The sequence below is a fragment of the Primulina huaijiensis genome, chromosome 7 (assembly GCF_012295235.1).
Source record: "Primulina huaijiensis isolate GDHJ02 chromosome 7, ASM1229523v2, whole genome shotgun sequence".
Lineage (NCBI taxonomy): Eukaryota > Viridiplantae > Streptophyta > Magnoliopsida > Lamiales > Gesneriaceae > Primulina > Primulina huaijiensis.
Window position 1 is genome coordinate 20,428,475 of NC_133312.1, and position 22,486 is coordinate 20,450,960.

Genomic DNA, 22,486 nt, shown 5'->3' on the forward strand with positions numbered 1-22,486 from the left:
GAAATCAAACCAGCTTATTATGCATAGAACGCCCTAAACAACTAGTTTTCATCACTTAATCCTAAGTTTTTGTAGTATAATTTATACATGATTCACATAAACATTATCAAGATTTAATTAAAAAAATTGAAGAGTATTTAATAGTTCAACTGAAACAACTTTGATCGTGGAATCTTATTCTTAGCTCACTGGTGTGCTTGAATTCCGGCCAAAACAGCTGCAGGAGATGGTGCGGCAATGTGTGAGCGGTTTCCACTAGCACAAAATTCTGCCGGCACCATCTTCCGCAGAAGAAGGGCGGCAGCAATCATCGATGACATGTTAGAACACAAAACTATTACTCCACTTCTCATGAGTTCGAGCTTTAGGGACGAACGATTTATACTTTACATCATATAATCAGTGTTTATAACATAAATATATGGTACATGCCTATTACATGTAAAAAATAGAATGTTCAAATTATAATGAACGAAAAACAGCTTAAATAAGTATCAGTAATCTGAATATACAGCAGATGCAGCAACACTGGAGACAGCAGATGCACTACACTAAACCCATGCTACAAAATCAACTTCGATTTTAATATTGCTCTAAATTGTCACCTATCCGAACTACTCGTTATCCCAATAGTTCCTAAGCTGAGACATGTGCAAAAGAAGCTCGTCTCTGCCCAATCCTGTTATGCTGCTAGTCATTATCCATGGAGGATGAAGTCGATAATTTTCTCTAATCAGTTCTTGAAAATCTCTTATGTTCTCATCGGGCTTTCTCCCTTTACCACCTTTTATTTTGTCACACTTGGTGAAAACAAAAGTCATCGGGATCTAAAAATAAACAAATATTAACGAAAAATGTGAGATAAAAGAGCAGTTGGTTTTTCTAAACTACATAAGATGCAAGAACAAAAACTAACATACGTTGTTTCGGCCAAGCCAATTTGCACAATCAAGGTCGATTTTCTGGGGTGGAACACTAGCATCAACTAGAAGTAGGACAGACACCAAAGTTTCTCGATTCAGAAAGTAGCCTTTTGTGAATGAGGACCAATCCATTCTCGCAGATTCAGGGGCATTAGCAAAACTGTAGATAAATGTAAACAGCGTGAGAAAGAAGGCAAATCTGGAAAATAGTCAGTCAGTCACACATGTTCATAAATACGGCACCAGAAAAATTTGTCAACATAGAAGGTGCAAACTGAATCACAATACACTTCCATGCTAAAGCATCACATTTTAAGAAAATTATCAAGGAAGGAAACCAGGAAAGAGATTTGCCATGTGGATTTTTCTTTTTACAAATTTTTTTGCCCTCTAACACACAAACAAGGAGCTACTTGAACTTCAAACCAAATCATGGGAAACCAACAGCTCCCCTAAAATAAATCAAGAGAGTTCATAATCTCACATTTGATGATCACAGTCGCATGATACCTGTATTAACTTTGGAAATTTTACTGAATATCTCAAGTCTAAACCAGTATTCTAAAATACGGTAGGCAGTAGGCGAACGATTACCTACCACCTAGCGCCTAGACGGTTTTTTAAAATTGATTTTTATAATATTTAGTAACATTATAAATTAATATCTTTAAAATATTTTTATTTTAGGATATTAAATCATTGTTTGATATAGGTGGGAAGAGCATGTCTAATGAAAAAAATAAGATAAAGTTTTTTATTTTAAGATATTAAATCATTGTTTAAATTAACTCAATATCATCCATTGTGATCTGGCTCTTCTTCAGATACAAAATCATCATCGTGGAGTTTCTTCACTATAGATTGTAGACGAAGATGAAGTTTGATGTGTTAGGATAAGTCGACAAATCACATTTCTTGTTGGACTTTGCTTTAGGGCCTATAAAAAATTATCTTGCATTTTTTTAATTGAATTTTTAATTTTAAAACAAATCCCTAACTGCCTAGGACCGTCTAGAACTGCCTAGGCTGGCCGACTAGCACTTTTTCTAGAAGGTCGACCACTGCCTAGAACAGTGGTCTAGACAAATAATGTCTACGGAGTAACTTTCAGTTGTGGGTATAAAGCCTGGACAAAATAGGATGGTTGCAGTAAGCAAATGGCTAACGTAGAACCAGCATGCTCATCACTCTTGCAATCATTAAAATTTAATCGGTTGCACGAAGAACATTCTTTGAGTCTTATACCATGTTTAAATCATTTATACACTGCCCTCCATTATTTCAAAAAGGACTAAAATCTTGATGAAGACTAAATGAACTTATGAACTTAAGTTGATGGCTGAACCCAACCCACCCCACCCCACCCCACCCCATAAATTTGTTTATAGCACAAGTGTTTTTCCTTCGACTATGAATAAAATTATAAAATCATCCCGATTTACATTTTGGAATTCGAAGATGTTATTTTGAATATAATAAAAATATATAATTATCTTTTTCCTTCTTTTAGCATACCCTCTCCACAAAAATAATTGAAATTCTCAGTTGTGCTATATGACAAAGAAGAAAAAACATATTCGACTTTGGCACCTCTAATAATTTCAGCGATTTTGAAATACATCAGAGGATCTTTTGCTCAATCTGATACCATATAAATAATGAAACAAGTAACTCCTATCAAAACTAACTTGAGCAAACTAGATCAATACCCAAATCACATAACAGAAAAATGGCTGCAAACTTTCAAGACCAAAAAAGCCAAAAGCTACTCGTAAGTCCAAATGTTGAAGCACAGAATCAAAGTACACACAACTAGCCCAGAAAATTTAAAATTCAAGAAAATTCAATATGCACAAATTCATTATAAAAGTAGATACAAATTAACTACAAAAGCTTACCCATAACCGGGTAAATCCACAATGTACCAACTTTTATTAATCAAGAAATGATTAATCAACTGAGTCTTTCCTGCAAAATTTTTATTTTTTTTAAAAAAATCGACTTAACGGCAAAACGCAAATTCAGTTCTAACTTATAACGGAGGATATAGATAAAACCTGGTTTTTTAGAAGTGAGAGCAACATCTTTTTTCCGAACCAAAAAGTTGATAAGTGATGACTTGCCAACATTAGATCGACCCAACATGGCGAATTCGGGTCGGTCATCTTTGGGACAATCCTTGGCCCGGTTGCTGCTCTTAACAAAATCCACCTCCTTAACCTTCGCATCGCCAGCATAGGGTCCAATCACAATATTCGACCCAGGTAGGACCATGTCGTCGGTAACTTCATCCGGTCTCATTCCCGGCGGCACGAACAGTACTTTCTGCACGAACCGGGATGATTCGGAGGGCTCCGCCCGACTAAAGGCCTTCGCGGCGGCATGACTGGGGTTTGGTGCTCGTGATGTGGAGCTGCTAAACGAGAGAGAAAAGGAAAACTTTCGATGGAGGTGAGAAGATGGGAGATTGAAGAGCAAGGAGAAATGGGTGTGGAACCGTAGAGGCCTTAGCTTCAGCATCTGAGTTGGCTGTTGGATACAAAGGAAAGGAGGATGCTTCGTGACTCTGAAGACAATGGGCTGACATTGGGATCAGGAATGGGATCGGTTCGATTCGGTTTTCGTTTTTTTTATTTCGATTTTTTCGGTTTTACAAATATATAATCTGATATCCAAATCATTTTCGATTCGGTTCGGTTCGATTTTCTATCGAAATTGTCGGTTATTTCAGTCGGTTATTTCGATTTTGAAACAATTATTTAAATTAATAAGATTATCTTTTTATATGATTTATTAGTAAAATGTTTAAATATAAAGTTAAATGAATTACATAAACAACAATAAAATAAATATTATTCAAAATAATTCATCATTGATATCATCTCAAAAAAATATAATAACAATAAAATTATTAATTTAATGAAATTTCGGTTTTTTCGATCGGTTCGATTTTGATATATATAATCCGAAATCGAACCAAATAAATTTCTATTTTAACATTTATATCTGAATTATAAAATTCGATTTTGGTTCGATTCAGTGTTCGATTTTTTCGATTTGAATTTTCGTTTTTTTCGATTTTATCTCAAATTTAAACAACTCTGAACTCATGTGAATCAAATTAAAACAAACGGCCCATTTTAATGTTTTCAGACCCGGGCCCAAATAATTTAGTAAGAATAAATACGATTTCAGATTCTTCGTCTTCTAAGAGACTTTCAATTTGAACAGATGAAAATTGTAAATTCTATATTTAAATTGGTTTATTATGGATTTTACCCTTATAATTTATTAAATTTGGTTTCGATCCACCAACTTACATTTTTTGTTTTGATTATTTTTTCGTCCGAAACTACTAAATTTATTTGATATTAATACTCTTTTATGTGTCAAAATTAAAACTTATATAATACATATTAAAATTCCATAAGCAAAAATAAAAGAAAAAGAAGTTTTTAACTCATTTTTAAATATTACGTGCTTTTTTTTTCATTTATTTTTATTTAGATATATTTGAATGTTTATATGATTAGTTTTATTCTCCTACGTATGAGAACATTTATATTAAATAAGTTATGCTACGTGGGTTTAATTACTTCAAACTAAAAAAATGACCAAAAAATGAAAGAAGTATTTTTTGACAAGTTAAATGACTAAAATTCAAATTAAGACGACTTAAATAATTAAATTTGTTATTTTTTCATACAACATGTGTCATAGTTACGTTTTATAACATGAAACTTGTTAGTGATATGCATTTCTAAACATAATATATGTTTTGAACAAGGACACACTCCAAATAATTGAAATTGAATATTAGATATTAATGGGGCCAAAATATTAAATGGGCATTGTCAAATAGGAACCTTTGCATTTATTAATGTGTATATTCATATACAATTAATTAAATGCCGATGCTTAGTTTGACGAGTAGTCTATTGTGAGACGATCTCACGAATCTTTATCTATGAGACTGATCAACCCTACCGATATTCACAATAAAAAGTAATACTCTTAACATAAAAAATAATACTTTTTCATAGATGACCCAAATAAGAGATCCGTCTCACAAAATACGATCCGTGAAACCGTCTCATGCCTAATCTCACATACACGTATCTTTACCCAAACAAGACATTTTCCTATGCTTAATTTTAGATCCACGAGTAACATTCATTAAAATTTATTGTATATTTGTGGGATTAATTTTCATTTAAATATACAAATGAGACCAGTATATTTTATAATTTCGAAATTTTTTTTTAAAAAAAATGTGTGTGTGGAGTTTTAAGTTGGTATAATTTATTTATGACCACCTTAATTTACGAGGACAAGAAAGGGCTCTCCACATGTACTTTTTCTCACCACTACATTGCCTGATGCATCCAAACCGAACTAAGCCACAAACATTCAAACAAAACAACAAAGCAAAACAAATTCAAGACCTAGATAAGACCAAAACAACCAACCCAAGATCCTATCTTTATTCCCAGAAACGAAAGATTTCTCACTTTACGTGTGATAAACCACAAACTTTGGATATATATATATATATATATTCAAACAGTCAGGCGCTCTGAAGTTCTAGTCTTTCATGGGTTCAAGGTTTAATGGTGTCTCCATTTCCAGTACACGAGTGGGAGTGGTCCCAAAGGCGGCAGTTTTTTACGATTCAGCATCCTCAGGTATTAGAGCTCCTCTCACTGTTGATGAATCCGACTTTGAATATTCAGCTTCGTCAAAAAGTCGTAGAAACAGTACTACCAGTAGTTATTACAGTGGTAGTGAGCCTGAATCTGAGGGTTTTGCTCGTGGTGAAGATGAGGGAATTCTTGAGGATACTCACTATGTTGAGGAATATGGATTTTCGAGGCCTTTCTTGGAGAACCCAAATAGTGAAAGGGTTCAACTAGGTAGTAGAAGCTATGAAGATGCTTTGTTTAGGCCTTATGTGAAAAGACCATGGAGAGAAATTGTTGAAGAGAGTGGAAGCATTAATGGAAATGTATTTGGAAGAGCTCTTGTCAGAAACCCAAACGACAGAAATATTAAGGGATTTAGGAAAGTTGGCGAGTACGACGGTTCAAGTTCATTTCCAAGTGACTCGGACGAAGAAATATTTGAAGATGGGGAATATGTTTTGGGATATGGTGATTTTAGACCTGTTGTGGCTGCAGCTAATGAGGATGTTTCAGAAAATGAATCATCTTCAGTCGTGGATATTGAAATTTCATTGATGCCAAAGACTATTATACCCATCGCTCAGGTATCAAGGGACAGTGATGATGATTCTCAGGCCAGTGAAGTTATGGACGATGATGGATTCTTGGGTGTAGCTCGAGTCCCGAGCATTATTAGTCATCAGAGGTTTGATAGCAACCGAAAAGTCAGTATCTTCGAGGTTGAGGAAAAGGAAGTTCATGAATCACTGGCTGAGAGCGTGGTTGGTATCGAATTTGTTGAGGAGTTGGTAGTTGGTAGCGATTGTCTAAGCTCAAAACAAGAAGAACAAACTATTGATGGTCTCGTGTCAGTTGATATGATACAAAATAAAGGTCTTGAGGACACTTGTGAAGTTAGTGCTGGTTCTTTGGTTTCCCATGATGATCATAAGGCTCCATTTGAATCAGAGTGGAATGGAAATTTGATGCCACTTGACCGGGAATTTAAAGAAATTGATGGGGTGGATGAGAGAAAATTTTTGGGGTTGGATAACCATGGACTGCCAACTGACCTTGCTGAAAACACAATGCTGCCTGAAAATTTTCCTTGTGATGTTACAGCTACAGAACCTAGACACCCTTGTGAAATAGGTAAACTAATGAAACTTGAAATTCCTGAATTAGCCAGGAGCGGTGGCATGGTTGAAGTGTATGTGGATAGTTTGGTCTCTGATGATGATTTTCAAGGTGAGAATCAGGAACAAGAATGCAGGCAAAAGATTGACCAAACTGAGAGTGTAATTCTTGATCCAGATGTTCAGATAAACAAAGGGGGGCTAAGTGAGGGGTGTCCCCGATATTCAGATTTTCCTGAAGCTTTCATAAACGACAAGCATGTGAACCAGGAAGCCACACATAAAGAAGAAAATAGTGAACAGTTATATGGTGAGGGAGAAAGTCCAACCTCCCCAGCTGATGTTAATGTAATGCTCGGTGACATGGAAGAACGAGTTTTTACTCCTTTCTCTGGTGAGGAGATTTTGCAAGAGATCGATGGTCAGATGGCCACAGGCTTGGTTGTGGGGGTTAATTCAGATGACAAAATTAGCGATGTGAGACAAATAATTGATTCTGCTGACCTTCCTGGATGCTTTATGGACGACATAGGTGTTGTGTCAGATGGTGACATGAATCAATTTACATCTGTCGAAGCCAGAAACTGCTATGCTCCTCCCAGAATGAACAGTGAAATAGAGGAAACTTTAAGTGAAGCTCAGAAGCGCAAGCTGGAGGTAATTCAGCAAATAAGAGTAAAATACTTGCAGCTTCTCCGCAGATTGGGCATGCTTCCTGAAAATTCCATAGCTGCAAAAGTTTTATACCAGCTTGCAGTTGCTGAGTCGAGATCCTCTTCTCAGGAATTCCATTTTGATTCGGACAAAAAGGCAGCTAAGGAACTCGAGGTACAATCTAAAAATGATATGTATTTTTCTGTGAGCATCCTGGTTATTGGGAAAACTGGAGTTGGCAAGAGTGCTACAATAAATTCCATTTTCGGAGAAAGGAAGGCTGTAATTGACGCATTTGAGCCGGCCACAACTGATGTGAAGGAAATTGTAGGTATGATGGATAAAGTCAAAGTTAAGATTTTTGATACCCCTGGTCTTAGACCTTCTCTGGTAGATCAATCTCACAACCGAAAAGTTCTGTTGTCAATAAAAAAAATAATGCAGAAATCTCCACCGGATGTTGTCCTATATATTGATCGCCTAGACATGCAAACCATTAACTTTGATGATTTACCTTTACTGAAGTTAGTTACGACTTATCTTGGGTCATCAATATGGCAGAAAGCTGTAATTTCTTTTACGCATTCAAGTTCAATACCTCCGGATGGATCCAATGGAGATCCACTAAGTTATGAGGTATTTGTTTCTCAACGATCATATGCTGTGCAACAGATGATTGGTCATGCTCGTGGGGAGTTTCTGGCAGTGAATCCTGGTTTGATGGTTCCAGTGGCTCTGGTTGAAAACAACACTTTTGCTGAAGAAAACGAGTATGGAGAAAAACCGATGTATGTAAGAGAAAGTTGGAGATCACGTCTTCTGCTTTTGTTTTATTCAATGAAAATTTTATCAGAAGTGAATTCCATTGTCGGGATTCAGAATCCTTTGGATAGTGGGAATCTATTTGGTTTCAAAATTTGTTCCCCGTATGAACTAGAAGACGACACTTCTGCAGACAACCAAACGAGAAGCTTAAAAACTGTAGCAGTTCCATTAACAGACGTGGCTCTCCCACCTTCCTTCGATGGAAATAGGCCCTCTTTTAGGTACTGTTGTTTTGAACCCTCATCCCAGTTTCTCGGTGAGCAGGCTTTCGACTCCCATGGATGGGATCATAATCTTGGTTATGATGGTGAATTTCCAGCAGTAGTTTTGGTTCGACTTACTAAGGATACAGAAGAGTTTAAGATCCAGTTACGTTCATCTGTCTCGGCGAAGCACAAACACAAAAGATCAACCATGGCAAGACTCGATGTTCAGACCATTGGAGTACCCATCACTTTTCTCGAGGATCAAATCACAGTTGGAGAACGACCATCTCACACTGGAAATGCAGCTTCTTGTCAAACTCAAACCAATGCAGCATTCAAGCCAAGCACTGAAAGGTGTTCAAAGGGAAAAGATTATTACACTGTTTTCAAGAATCACAGCTCATTAGGTCTGTCTTTGAGGAAATGGGGAGGTGATGTTATATGGTCATGCAACCTGCAATCTCAGTTTTCTTCTGGTAAGAATTCCAGATTGCACGTTCGGATTCGGGCTGGATGGAACAAAAAGCCAAGTTGGCAGGTTCGTATCAGGACAAGCAGTTCAGATCAGCTACAAATCGCTACTATAGCTCTCCTTCCGATTGCCAAAGCGATGCTTAGGAGCTTTTTCCGTCGTACCAACAAGAACTCAAGCTAGGTGCTGTCAATAACCCATGTCACATTTTTTTTTTGTTTGTGTTTTAGTTTTTCTTTTTGTTGTTAAGCATATGCTTTTGCATTTGATCATAGGTAATGCTCAACCGATACTTGTATACTTCAAATTTTATATTGCTGAACTTGCATGAAATGAAGCCGCATGAATGAAATATAACTTTATTTTCTTTGCTAATGTTCCAGAATCCAACGTTCATTTTATTTGTAAGATCTTCGTTTTCGTAGAGATGCCAATTGCCAATCATTATTTTTCTTGTGTCATAGAGGTTTCAAAATAAACTGGGAACTCTCTTGGGGTTCGATCTATTGAAAAAAATAAACTACCTTATTTCTAAAAATACTCATCTCAATCATAAATGAATAGGTAAATTATTACACGAATTCGGAAGTCACTTTTGCCATGATCCAAAAAGTTGATCTGAATTGAATAAAACCATGAATTATGATGGGGCGGAAAGCCACCTAGAACGATCAGTGGAGCCGCACAAGCTTAGACAAGTAATAAGATTAGAGGAAGAAACAGGCTCTTCATGGTCTCAAAGCATAGACATGAAAATCAAAGTAATGAAAAGGGGAACATCAGGAAACAATTGGTATATTTGTCATTGAAGTGGTGATGGAATCTCTGACTCTGAATTACAAAGATTACTGCAATAAATCTGAACCTTCTTCATCCTGGGAGAGTGTTTGTAAATCCTGCAAAATGCAACATGTATATTACTTAAAGTCTGCATTACCATCAATCGAAGGATGCTTCTGCTTATGATTATGTAAGGGCGTGGGCTTAAGAATAGAAAATAAATGAAGTTGAGACTGGATTTTACGCTAAGCTGTAAATGAAACAAGATTGAAAAATGGCTAGGAAGTTTGGGAAGAAATTTCAAACTACCTAAAAGTCGTTTCTTGGGAAGAAACTCAGTATTACTACCAGGTAGGTTAAAAGCTTGAATAAGTGTAACAAAGATGTGTTCCGGTGGGAAGAGGGAAAATAGTACGGAACAAATTTCATAAACGCTCAAATTTATTGCTTTCATTCGATGAGAAAATGGTAAACGTAACACAGCTGCATGCTCAAAACCTGTGTTTGTAGTAGATGCTGAGGAGGTTGTTCTTGGGCCACTGGATATGCCTGAGGTTGAGACATCCGGTAATAGGGCTCTTTGAGATCAAATTTACCAGATGACGTCTGTAGTATTCCTCCTTGTTCAGCACCAGGGCCCCACATTTTAGCTATATTATTGGGAAATGATAGTGTTGATCAAGTTCGAGATGGAAGGAACCAAACACATTTAAAAAGATTCGTGCATGACTACAAAAATAAATGCGTAAACCAACCTGATAATGTTAGGTGAAGGGTATAACTCTGTGCTTTATGAGCAACCATTCGTAGTTGACCTGTTATCTCTTGGCCAGGCATCACATAAATTGGCTGGGACAATACACATCGTAGCTGGTACCAGTGTGTCGTAGGTGCACCAGGAGCAGTGGTAAGCCACCTTTGTACAGTGCTATTTTTGTAACAATTTGATGCGGTTAGCACTGTGCAAAGGCAAAACAGAGAAAATGCAAACACAAATCATAAAACCATTACCTTCCATCAAACAACACGTCAAACCAACAAGCCAACCCGTGGATTCTGGTTCCTACGGAAGCTATAAACCTCAATGGGATGTCGATTTCATATAATTCTTCCTCCTGTCATGATTTTGATAATTTGTTTGCATGCGATCCAATATTTACAACTTTAAAAAAGATAACCGATAATATGATGCAATTCTGAAGGTCACATACTCTTCAAGGAACTAAAAAAACCAAGACCTTTCGGTACTCAATTTTTCAAAAAATAAATTACAGCATTTTTTTATGGCAAAAGTTCTGGATATGAATCACAAGTAAAGAGACCATTAGATATACAAACGTTGAGTCCACCAGTGACTCCATTTTTCGAAAACCAAAAAATTATTTGTCATAGTTCATTTGTAAATTATGCTGTGATTGATGGTTAAAAATAAACCAAATCTTTTGGAACTGTTTTCTCAGAGAAATGTTCATCAAACCACTATCATCACAATTCTGGTATAGCACAACACCAACAATCCCCTTAGCAAAATGAATGAGTTTGCTTCACATTTCCAAGAGGTTCTACTAACCACAAACTGCTTTTCCATCTATTTAGTGGAGCATTGAATGAAAAAAAGTGTCCAACCATCTTAGTCCCCGATCAAATTAGAGTGGATGTACTAACAAAACAGTCAACAAAATGACTAGGAGATAGTTCAGTAAAATATTTCTGAAATTCAAGTATCAACCATAAATGAAATTTGAAGTTGCACGCATGCAAAATAGATACGTGGTTGAAGTTAACATTACCTTGGAGGACATGAAATTTATCTCGTGGGAAACTGCAAGAGCCACCAATAATCTTGGATCAAAAGCATCTACCACTGGCTGCAAAGAATCCGAAGTAGATTATGACATGCCCAAGGATATTTGCAGTACAATGTCTCAACAAAATTTGATCCACACATTTAAGTTCCAGATATGATCACGACAATGGGACTCACCAGAAAATTATCACTCCAGAATTAAATTGTCTTATATTTATTTTGAAATTATAAAAGACACATTATATGAAAAGCATCTTGGATTGAAAACTTAATACATAGTCTTAAAGTGATTTGCAACTTATTGTGAACATATAATAAACAAAACATATTGAAAGAATTGAAGCCAACCTGTGAGAAGTATCCTTGAAATGCAGCACCATGTAAAGGTGTCAAATTTACACCATAATAATTTTGTTGCTGCCAAAATAAAGCCTGGGTGGAAATGAGAGACAAAATCAAATATCTGTCGCAATAGAAAAGCATTCATTGTCAAGGGAAGATGTTACGACAGCACCATAACATTCTTGACTTGGTTATACAATTAAAATTCCATGAAGTAAATGGACATCCCTCCCTCGTTGAACCTAAAATATTAATTGATGAACAATGGCTAACCCGTCCCTGGTTTTCCCAGTAGGACATTAGCAACACCTGCTGCAATAGTAGTAGCCAACCTTGTTCGCAATTTCCGTGTACAAATACTCATCACTGAATGGTGCCATGTGTATCCTACAAGAACAAGCAAGTACCAATATATATCCAGAAGAAAACCGCAAAGTAAAGCTCTAACTGATGTGAAAAATAACCTACCCTACAGCAGCAAATAGAAAAAACAGGCACATGCACAGTCATGCATCTTTTATCAAGAAAAATTCACACACACACCCAGTGTGACTCAATAACAAGACCTAAATCTTGGAAAACCAATAACTCTACGTCTCTACCATTAGGTTACTTGATTGGCTACAGATAGTTTGAGGTGCTTTCTAGTCATGTAGACAACTCTGAATAGAAATATCAATACAATTTGGCAGAAAGTACAAACACTGAAAATATCTTTCATACCAGTACATGGAAATAGGAACATCATTGCCCTTCAAAGAATATCATAAAATGAATACCTTAAAAACCAGCTCAATTTGCTACATATAACTGTGTCATGAGAAACAAAATCATCGAAGCATTATTATAATTCAAAGCTCCTAGAAATTATAGAATGGTTATAAAAGAGAAGCAGAGGCATAAACACATTCCTATTATCTTAAGAACGAAACTGTTCATGATGTATGATATAAACAAAACAAGTAAAAAACAAGTATATACTTCAGACAAAATCCAGCGACAATGAAACCGAGAGAAATAAGAAAAGGGTGGAGTTATCAACTTCCAATTCATTGTCCAAGTTAAAAGTTGGAGAATTTTTCCCACTTTGAAGAAAATGTAGAATTGAGCACAGAAAGGAGATTATTTTGGATAACAGATACCTTCCTAAACTTGGAAACATTTTCCCATTTGGAACAAGGAATCTATCTCTCGCAATAATGTATGACTCAAGCATTCTTTCATTTATTAGCAAAGTGCCTGCAGCAGGAAAATTAGTGGCCATTATATGCCTTCAGGTCTTCTTTGAACTGCAAACTATCGAAAGACAGAAGAGCATTTCCATGAATCTAAAAGGATCCATGCATACTAATGTTCTCTTCATTTGGTTTAGCAAGATTGACTTTCCAGAATATCAAAATGTTACATCTGCCAGATGACAAAAGAAAGATAAGCAAACATACCCATTGGCTCGGAAATTAAAATATCCGCCTTCTCAGGTAATTCAACCTCTTCAACTTTACCTTTTACAACCTACATAATAAACAGAGACATTATATTGATAACAGTGCAAACAACTCATCTGAAAATAATATTAAAGTATGGTTAGAAATATCACCGTTATTTTTTGGCTGAGTAATGCATTCCCAGCTACAAGTTTACGAGCATATTCTGCCATGTCTGATGCTTCAATAGCATACACATGTTTGGCACCGGCCTGCGAAAAGGAATATCTAAATCAGCCACCGTTGATCAATCATGGTAAAGTAATCAGTTTATTCAATTAGGGAGTGCGAAGAATCATGTGTAATTCAGCACCTGAGCAGCAAACAATGACAAGATGCCACTACCAGCACCGACATCAACTACCACACGATCAACAAAATTCGCACGATTCTCCATGACTGCTGCATAATAAGTTCCTGGAACACAATATTCTAATAAATCAGCAATCTAATGAGACTTGAGATTTTAGTTCAGCAACCAGAGAAGCCATGGAATCGTAAGCTCTTGAATTAAAATCTCTCTAAATGAAAAACATAGCACATGCCAATGAAAATGCAGGTAAAAGGAAAAGCTCCGATGTGAGTGCCCGGGTTCAAAATCAATTTCAAAGAAATATAAATTTATGTCTAAGATATGTAACCTGTCCTCACATAATCTTGCATCATATTTTGCTGGNCTTTTAAAAAAAATTTTAACATTTGCAAAAAAAAAAAAAAAAAAAAAAAAAAAAAAAAGAATTGCATATGAGTTTCCATGTGCCTCTGCCCTCAGTATTATTTACTTCTGTTGGATTATCCTTTAACTAAATCCAATTCTGCCAGAATAACAAAAGACTGGACTGCATGACATTAAAATTTTATAAGGCTATTTTAACTTTCTAGTATCAGTACAGTGAATCCTCACTCAGAACTTTGACAGCAGAGTTTTTAATCTAATTCAGAATTGCAAGTACTTAACCACTGCAGACATTGTTGATGAGAATGCATGTGCAAACTTGCATGATGAATTATTATTGCTACTGCATAGAAAAAGTGTGCCACAGTTGTAAACTACAGACCAGTGCCTATACTCCATATTTTGGAGTCCATATTTATAACATTTACAGCGTGTATCTAGATTTAAGTTTGAATTTAAATCAGATCACAACAATTATAATGGAGCACATTTAGAAGAATAATTGAAAAAATCTGCATGCATACATGTCTAGAATAACTCAATCGTGATTTTTTGGTTCACACCAAGGCAATGGATAAAAGCCAAATGGGCATGAATCTAAACCCATATCAACGGGGAATCAAAAAGCTATAGTGTTACCAAGAGACAGATTCTTAACAAGATTTCAGACACGTAATGCAATAACATTTATAGACAAATTGTCATTTAAAAAGTCATAGTAGTGGTGTTGTCAGAACTTAATGATGCCAAATAAAGGGTAAATATTGACTGAAAGAAAAGGAAATGTTTAGAGATGGCAAAGAAAATGGCAAGTCCAGCATAAAAGGTTAGAAATTAGTAACATCACACTTGAATCGCGTAAGTCTCAGATAAATGACATCATAGTCTACATACAAAAGATGATGGACTCTACTACCACCATCATTTAAAACCAAATCAACAAATGACAATCACACAATTACATCTTTCACGAGACACCTGCAACATGCAAAAAACTAACCTTGAACAGTCGCGTCTTTCTTCCATTGCTCAAATGCACAATGGAAAGCCATACTTTCCTCCTCATTTATAAACTGTATGGTGATGCCCCTTGAGTACTTCTTCTGATTCACAGAATAACCATTACATCTTATTAATTACACGCCATTCATAAAAATAAATCCCTCTTTTTCTACAAAAAAAATTTAAAAGAAAACAAAATCCTTCTTTTTTATCTTCACCATTACCACAAAAATAGCATATTACTTATGAGATACAGAAGATCATAGAGAACTCCATACACATATAACAATCATGATTGCAATCAATGTAGTAGTGGTGCGAACTGAAATAACCAAAAGGGTGGCACAAACAACCTCGCGAACATGAAATTGTTGCATGAGTAAGTTAAATCGTATAATACCTCCTTATTTACTTCAGAAGCCTCAGATACACACACTGATTGAGATGGTCCAAGCTTGAAAAGCTGGAAAGTAAAAGGAAACAAGCATTATAATAAACCATCACTACATGACATGCTAAACATATTAAAAAAATGAACTTTTGTGAAAGCAGTTCGAGATAATAATCAACTGATTCATGGAAAACGATCCTTCCCTGAAACTTAAATTCCAGTAGCACGAATTTCATTAACCTAGCACTACAAACTTCTTTAGCATGTATACAAAGATTTTCAAACGTGATTCAATATATGAAACCAAGCTAAACCTCCAACCAAACACTATTTGCACAAAAGCTCGAACTTGAATACGTGAAGTTAGGGAAATGCAACAAGAAATTTTTTTAAAAAAAACCTGACCCTGCAGTTTCGTAGCTCGAATCGGACGGAGTTAATTGAATCGGAGTCCAGGTCAAATTGGAGCCAGTCGGGGCGAAACCGGGCAACCACCGGCGGCGAAGAATTGCTCGAAATGGATAGCTGTGAAATCGAAGCTACCAAAAAATCTTGCTCATCCAGCTTATTATCCTCCATGAAAAATGGAATCTAACACTATAAATATTGTCAATAAAAGAACAGTTTACACATAACAAGTTAGGGTTTTTAATGGGGAGAAGCGAGGTTTTAGTAGTGCAGATGAATAATACGTTCATGATGATTTGGTGCGACAGTGATGGTGAATATGGCGACGTGTCAGTTTTTAATTGGACATGTAGGTGACACGTTGTCTTTTGTCTTTCTTTTTCGACACGTTGTCTATTTTGGTGCCCGGAAAAGGTACAAATCACTTGACCTCATGTTTGGTTAAAGAATTGTTCTTTTCTTGTGATGTAATGTTAATGACTTCGTAGAATCTAAAAAATATAGGAGACCGGGCTTGTAGTCCAGTGGTCTCACCCCTGTCGGAATAGTCGATTTCCTCGGGTTCGATCCCCATCTCCGCTTGAGTTGTAATAAAAAAAAATCTAAAAAATATAGTATATATACAAAAAGTAATTTCGATGCAAGATTCAATATAACTAACTAATCTCAAATAATAGATATGGATGCAAATTAAAAAACGATACGATAATTTAGGATGATCTAGTAGGTTCAACATGGCACGATCCCGACATACCTAAATCGTGTGCTTTGCGTGGACAAAATGGAGAAGAATTCGATGTCGATGGAGGCATAAATGAGCTACTCGGCCAAAACCAAGAATCCTATACTTGTTGTAGGCCATCATAACTGATGAAACTTCAGGTCCACCAGCTGTGTGGCATTGCAGATCAAACATCAACTTGCAAAGATCATGAAATTCAGGGAAAGAATCAAATAAACCGAAAAGGGATGAGTTCGGATTGGATTAACCAGCTCAAAATAATGTAATCTGTACAGCAGAACAATCCACACAAACGAATTACACTAAAATAATAAAAATTCGAAATTTTACATGTATTCCTAGAAACAAAAATCTTGATATGTAAAGGGCAAGTCAGTCCCTTTCATCGGATCTCCGTGCCTATTCAAGAAAATGACATTTTCACAGCTTCGGATGCAAGTGAAGCAACCCCTGATGACCTCTTACTTCAAGAGGATTACCAGTTTCATTCCGTATTCTCTTCACCCACCGACTGGCTAGTGATTTATGAGAGAAACCATATATTTGAAGGATTTGGTCATCTCCAAAGTTGAATGCACGATCCATCTGTTTCAAGCATCTTTCGACCGGATAATCCCCAAACTTTGCACAAGGCTTGCAACCCACAAAGTGAGTAACAAGCGGCCAACGGTCATCACCGAGACCCGGATGATATTTCTTTATCATTTCCTCGTACTTATCCACCAAAATGCCCCAATAACCATGCAGATAGTAAGTATTCTCAAGATAAACCTCATCACTCCACTTATCCTTCTGTGTTGCCAATATATACACCATTGCAGACTGATCATCCGCCTCAAAAACTGGTCTATCCTTTAGCTCCCGAGTTAAAAGCTTCCCTGCTTCTTCCCTAACCTTCCCTTTTGGCCCCATTGGTGCCAATGTATCAAGAATATCTAAAGACCACTGACAATTCCTCAACAAGAAACTCCCTGTGTTCAAACCAATCCAGTTTTTTTGATCATACACCATTTCGTTCCAACCGTGCATCACCAAGTTATGATCCTTATACCTCTCCCACGGCACCTCAAAGGCCATATCTGTGAACATTGCATCACTGTCCATCCACCACAAGAACTCCACCTCTGGATGGGACAACAAAAGCTTTCGGATCAACGGTAGTTTCGCCCAAAATCCCGCCATTTCTGCATCAAGCAAGGCCATATTGTAAAAGACCTCAATCCCATGAAGCCTAGAGTAATCAATCTTATTCTTGATCGATTTCAACAAGTAATGATCCCCCACCGGATTCTCGCACGGCTTGGGCGACGACCCAGTCACCAGCAAAACCCTGGGCTTCTTTTCTGCAATGAAATTAGGGACATTTGGATGCTTCTTCAGCCATTCGTCTCTCATTTGATCCCAGTTCTCAATCTTTGGACCCAAACTATAAGCTTGCGTCGAATCACGCTTGAATTCCTCAACCCCATCATCCTCGTCTTTCAAAATCTTCTTCATATCAAATTCAGCATAATTCTTGCTGCCATTTTCCGTACCATCACTGGGTTTCCGCTGCCCCTTTGAAGGCTCTACCAAAGCGCGGCGAGGCTCGGCGTGCTTGCGTATGTATGAGAAGGTTTCTCGAATCTCGTCAAGATCTTTCTCCGGCGTGCCGAATCTTCCGGCGCCAAGATTCCCACGCAAGACTACGACGGTAAGAACGAGGCATAAAAGCGTGAGCTTGCCATTGCGCAAAAGTCGCCGGAACTGGCGTGCACGGCGCTGGCTGATTAGCCGATTTAACATGGCTATTCAATTCCTTTGAGCTAAAACTCGAACCGGCTCAAAATTCCAATTCTTTCGATGGATTAACAGAACTGTTAAAGATGATTTTCCTCAATCTGGCAATGTTTTTTCAAAGATTGTTGCACGAAAAGGGAGCTTTGAGAATGACAATTTCAAATTTGAGATGCATTTTTTGAAGGGAAAGGAAGAATTTTAAGTGCCGATGTTGGAAAGAAAGAAAGAAAAGAAAGAGGCGGATACGGACAGAGGTGGTGGCGAACATGGGATTCGGACAGGAAATGTGGTAAACTGCAGTCATCCCCCTCGAATAAACATAGTTTTGAGATTCGACCTTCAAAATCAAAATAATTAATATGACTATAAATTAATTTATTTTAGCACAAATAATTATATAACGAATAGCAAAAATATGGCAATGTTTGATTATATTTTTTAAAAAATGTTTTGAAATAAATTATATATTATTTCATGTCAAAATATGACCCATTTCGTAATTTTATGGTTATTTGAATTTTAATTTGTGCACAAAATATCAATTTGATATATTTTTTAAAGAAATCACTAAACATATAGAAATACTAGTACCAACCAATTTTACATTTCACACGAACTTTTGTAAGATGGGCTTATGTATCAATTTTACGAGACGAATCTCTTATTTGGAACTTTCATAAAAAATGATTACTTTTTATGTCAAAAGTATTACTTATTAGAGTATGTCTCTTGTGATAAGGTCTCACGAATCTTTATCTGTGAGATGAGTCAACCCTACCGATATTCACAATAAAAAGTAATACTCTTAGCATAAAAAGTAATATTCTTTCATGGATGACCCAAATAAAATATTCCTCTCACAAAATACGATCCGTGAGACCGTCTCACACAAATTTTTGTCTACTTATTATTGTAAATATGGACATAATTGAGACGTTTCACTGATAAAGATCTGCGAAATCGTCTCACAAAAAACCTACTAGTTACATTTAATGAAAACAAAGTTGGGAAAAAATAATTTAGTTTGAGGGAAAAATAATTATTTTAGTTAAATTTGTAGATTTTACATATCAAATATACAATAATTCATATATTAATTTGACAATACATTGAGCTAACCAAAACAAAATCTATTCAAAATACAGTTAGCTGTTAGATATATCAGATTATTTTTATATGAATGATCGGTATAATTTTTACAATAGATCATATACTAATTTAACAATTCATTAGTAGCTAATAAAAACAAAATCTACTCAAAATAAGGTTAATTAATAGATATATTAAAGTATTTTAATATGCAAGGGCCGTATAATTTCATGTAAATTTTTATGTACTAATTATCATATGGTAACCAATATTTGATTAATTAGTCTTTTACATATATATATTATGTAAAAAGAGTTTTTATCATATTTAAAATGTTCCTCCCAAAAAAATTACTATAAAAAGATATATTTATTAGCATTAATATATTCACATACAATATTAAATAGTTGAAAACAAATAGAAAATTAATGTGTAACTAAATGTGAAATATTTTAATTTCTTTTAAAAAAAATTTAAAATTGAATTTGATGTTCCTTGAAAATATAAATTATGTTTAAGCATCTACAATGATTATATCATTTCATTTAATTTTTGTTATGATTTTAATTTTGTGTCATTTTTTATATATTTAGTATCACTACTCTCTACCATATTAAATAAAATATAATTTTTAATACAATGTTATATTTTCCAACTTTTTAAAAGAAGGTCGTCGTGAATTTTGGTGTACTGATTGTCCATAAAATATTATTACTATTATTATTAGAATTTCAGTATAAATATTTTTTAATATGTTCTAAAAAATAATTAAAATTTTTAATCGAAATTTATCCATCTAATAAATGATAAAAAAAATTAACTTTTTGAAAAATATTTATTTATTATTTAAAATGTAGACAAAACAATGTGCTTTTTCAGATATATTTTTCTATTTTTTTATTAGTAGTTGTTCTATTCAATCAAGATAAAGAAATCAATTAACCATCATTTAAATATTACCTCAAATGATTTAAATAAATTTTTAAATGTTAATACTTACTAACTTCAATAATTAATTATATAAAATAACAATATGTGAATCGCACGCGTAAAATATTAGTTATGAAGAATAAGAATATCGAGGGAATACTTTAAAACTAAGTATCATATAAGGCAGATGAGAATTCAATTCTCTGCAATTTTTCAATTTCCCCGAGTCACGCATGCCAAATGAAAAATAATTGGTGGATACCTTAATGTAACAAGGTTATCATGTATAAATCAAACTTAAAAGGAATGATTCAATTTATTTATTTAATATGGGTGTTGAATTGAACTAGTCGTCCTTCCCCAAATGAGTGCTCCGTCTGTGAAACTAAATGGTCAAATTGTTTCTTTTCTTCTTCTGAAATTGTGGTTTTTCTCGGTGTGCACGGTAGATGTGCAGCATATATATATATATATATAACATGTCAAATGAGAATTTAACTTGGCCTTTCAAATTTCAAAAGAAATCTGATGCCAAGATGTTTAAATTTCGAAAATTACAAAGAAGTAAAAAGCTTGTACAAGGTTACAAATAACAATATAATCATATTTTTACTAAATGTTCCAAGTTATGTTTGTAATTTTAAAGAATGAATCATTTAATTATCATAGTTTTATACAAGAGTCTTTCAAAAAATTATTATCTTTATTAATTTAGTGAAATCATTAATTTAGTAAATTGGCCATGAAAAAGATCGAGAGAAAACCATCAATAGACTAACCCTTACTTTATCCATTGGCTCAAAGTGCTGACCTTGTGACTCATGCAGCTCATCTTTTTCCTGCACCTCAAAGTTCTCATTTATAAAGCAAGCTTCAACTTGTTGAGTTACAAGTAAAAACACAAAATTCCGTGTCGAATCACAGATCACACAAGATGTAAGATTGAATCGTAGTTGGCGTCCAGGACCGCAAGATTCAACCCTTCCTCAAAAGTCTCAAAATCCCCAGCTGCATAATGTAATGTATCGACCGAGTACTTGTATATGTAAGAGTATGTGATGCACAACGAGTCAATATTGGGTTTTGAGCTTTATTGATTCTAATATAAAAACTATCTTTATTTTAATTATATTTTACGGTTTTATCTAATTATGACATTTAACTTTATATGTATATGTTAGAATTTTTCTTAAAATCACTTTTCTACGTATATATAAACATGATATATAATATGCGGAAGCTTAATCGAGAATTACCTCCGACCATTGAAAACTTTGAAATTCTCTGCTTTTCTTCTCGGTTGAAGCCTTCTAAGCACTTCACGCTCTCTGTAGATGGTGTATATTTCTTATGAGGTGTGTATGCTTAGGGACCTCAATCGTCTCTATTTATAGGCATCTCATACCATCAACGAGAAAATCGGGAGTCTGAATGTTAAAAGAAGAAACGTGTACGCATATCAATTTTCTAAAGTTGAGGGTGCGTACACAAGTTTCGTCAAAATATGTAGGCAATGGCCGTCGCCAATTTCTACACGATACTTCATGTGTCATATTTCTTACATTCTCCCACTTGACACATATATATCATTTACCATAGGAGAAAACAAAATACATGAATCATGGCAATAGGTCATCTTAAAACGAATATTATCTTCTATGAATTACAATGCATTATGTATCTCAAACTGTATAACTTAATGAATAAACCTTATGTTTATTCGAGGTCCAACTTTATTGATATTTCTCAAATCAATGAATGTGTACACAACAAATATGAGAAAATATCACATCATAGTTTCATTAAATTTGTTCTTACAACAAAATTACATAAAGGAACCAAGTCTCATTCTTTCTGTATGATCCTTAAATTTCAATGGTGGCATGCCCTTAGTCAAAGGATCCTCAATCATCAATTCAGTGCTAATGTGCTCGATAAGTAACTTCTTATCTTTAACACGTTCTCGTATGGCTAAATACTTAATGTCGATGTGCTTGCTTCGACTACCACTTTTGTTATTTTTAGCCATAAAAACAGCAGCTGAATTGTCACAATATATTCTTAATGGCCTAGATATAGAATCCATAATTCTAAGCCCTGAAATGAAACTCTTCAACCATACACCATGTGAGGTTGCCTCAAAACAAGATACGAACTCAGCTTCCATAGTGGAAGTAGC

The 22,486-nt window shown here is 35.1% G+C and overlaps 4 protein-coding genes across 4 annotated transcripts; 1 reads left to right on the forward strand and 3 right to left on the reverse strand.

Moving 5' to 3' along the window:
- Positions 1-363: 363 nt before the first annotated feature.
- On the reverse strand, positions 364-3,474 carry LOC140980267 (GTP-binding protein At2g22870). Its single transcript, XM_073445998.1, has 4 exons — positions 2,981-3,474; positions 2,822-2,891; positions 921-1,083; positions 364-827 (listed from the first exon to the last, which is right to left on the reverse strand). The coding sequence occupies exons 1-4, from the start codon at positions 3,441-3,443 to the stop codon at positions 615-617; spliced, it is 909 nt and encodes a 302-aa protein (XP_073302099.1). The 5' UTR covers positions 3,444-3,474; the 3' UTR covers positions 364-614.
- A 1,825-nt stretch (positions 3,475-5,299) lies between these two features.
- On the forward strand, positions 5,300-9,244 carry LOC140981056 (uncharacterized). Its single transcript, XM_073447292.1, has one exon. The coding sequence runs from the start codon at positions 5,518-5,520 to the stop codon at positions 9,058-9,060; it is 3,543 nt and encodes a 1,180-aa protein (XP_073303393.1). The 5' UTR covers positions 5,300-5,517; the 3' UTR covers positions 9,061-9,244.
- A 234-nt stretch (positions 9,245-9,478) lies between these two features.
- Positions 9,479-16,136, reverse strand: LOC140981681 (probable histone-arginine methyltransferase 1.3). The gene is made up of 16 exons (XM_073448099.1): positions 15,765-16,136; positions 15,369-15,431; positions 14,963-15,069; positions 14,249-14,309; positions 13,932-13,962; positions 13,604-13,707; positions 13,404-13,502; positions 13,249-13,318; positions 12,949-13,045; positions 12,139-12,193; positions 11,813-11,896; positions 11,448-11,525; positions 10,669-10,772; positions 10,413-10,585; positions 10,156-10,307; positions 9,479-9,773 (listed from the first exon to the last, which is right to left on the reverse strand). The coding sequence occupies exons 1-16, from the start codon at positions 15,936-15,938 to the stop codon at positions 9,723-9,725; spliced, it is 1,503 nt and encodes a 500-aa protein (XP_073304200.1). The 5' UTR covers positions 15,939-16,136; the 3' UTR covers positions 9,479-9,722.
- Positions 16,137-16,722: 586 nt separating this feature from the next.
- LOC140980724 (xyloglucan 6-xylosyltransferase 2-like) lies at positions 16,723-18,599 on the reverse strand. Its single transcript, XM_073446754.1, has one exon. The coding sequence runs from the start codon at positions 18,292-18,294 to the stop codon at positions 16,930-16,932; it is 1,365 nt and encodes a 454-aa protein (XP_073302855.1). The 5' UTR covers positions 18,295-18,599; the 3' UTR covers positions 16,723-16,929.
- Between the last annotated feature and the right edge of the window lie 3,887 nt (positions 18,600-22,486).

Bases quoted from the DNA above. Each gene is read 5' to 3' on its own strand.
- LOC140980267 (XM_073445998.1), bottom strand. From the start codon at position 3,443: ATGCTGAAGCTAAGGCCTCTACGGTTCCACACCCATTTCTCCTTGCTC. The intron at 2,892-2,980 runs GTTTTATCTATA...AAAATTTTGCAG, and splicing joins TCTCACTTCTAAAAAACCAG to GAAAGACTCAGTTGATTAAT. The intron at 1,084-2,821 runs GTAAGCTTTTGT...ATTTATCTACAG, and splicing joins GTGGATTTACCCGGTTATGG to TTTTGCTAATGCCCCTGAAT.
- LOC140981056 (XM_073447292.1), top strand. From the start codon at position 5,518: ATGGGTTCAAGGTTTAATGGTGTCTCCATTTCCAGTACACGAGTGGGA.
- LOC140981681 (XM_073448099.1), bottom strand. From the start codon at position 15,938: ATGGAGGATAATAAGCTGGATGAGCAAGATTTTTTGGTAGCTTCGATT. The intron at 13,046-13,248 runs GTATGTTTGCTT...TTCCTGCTGCAG, and splicing joins TTTAATTTCCGAGCCAATGG to GCACTTTGCTAATAAATGAA. The intron at 12,194-12,948 runs GTATCTGTTATC...TTGTTCTTGTAG, and splicing joins ATGTTTCCAAGTTTAGGAAG to GATACACATGGCACCATTCA.
- LOC140980724 (XM_073446754.1), bottom strand. From the start codon at position 18,294: ATGTTAAATCGGCTAATCAGCCAGCGCCGTGCACGCCAGTTCCGGCGA.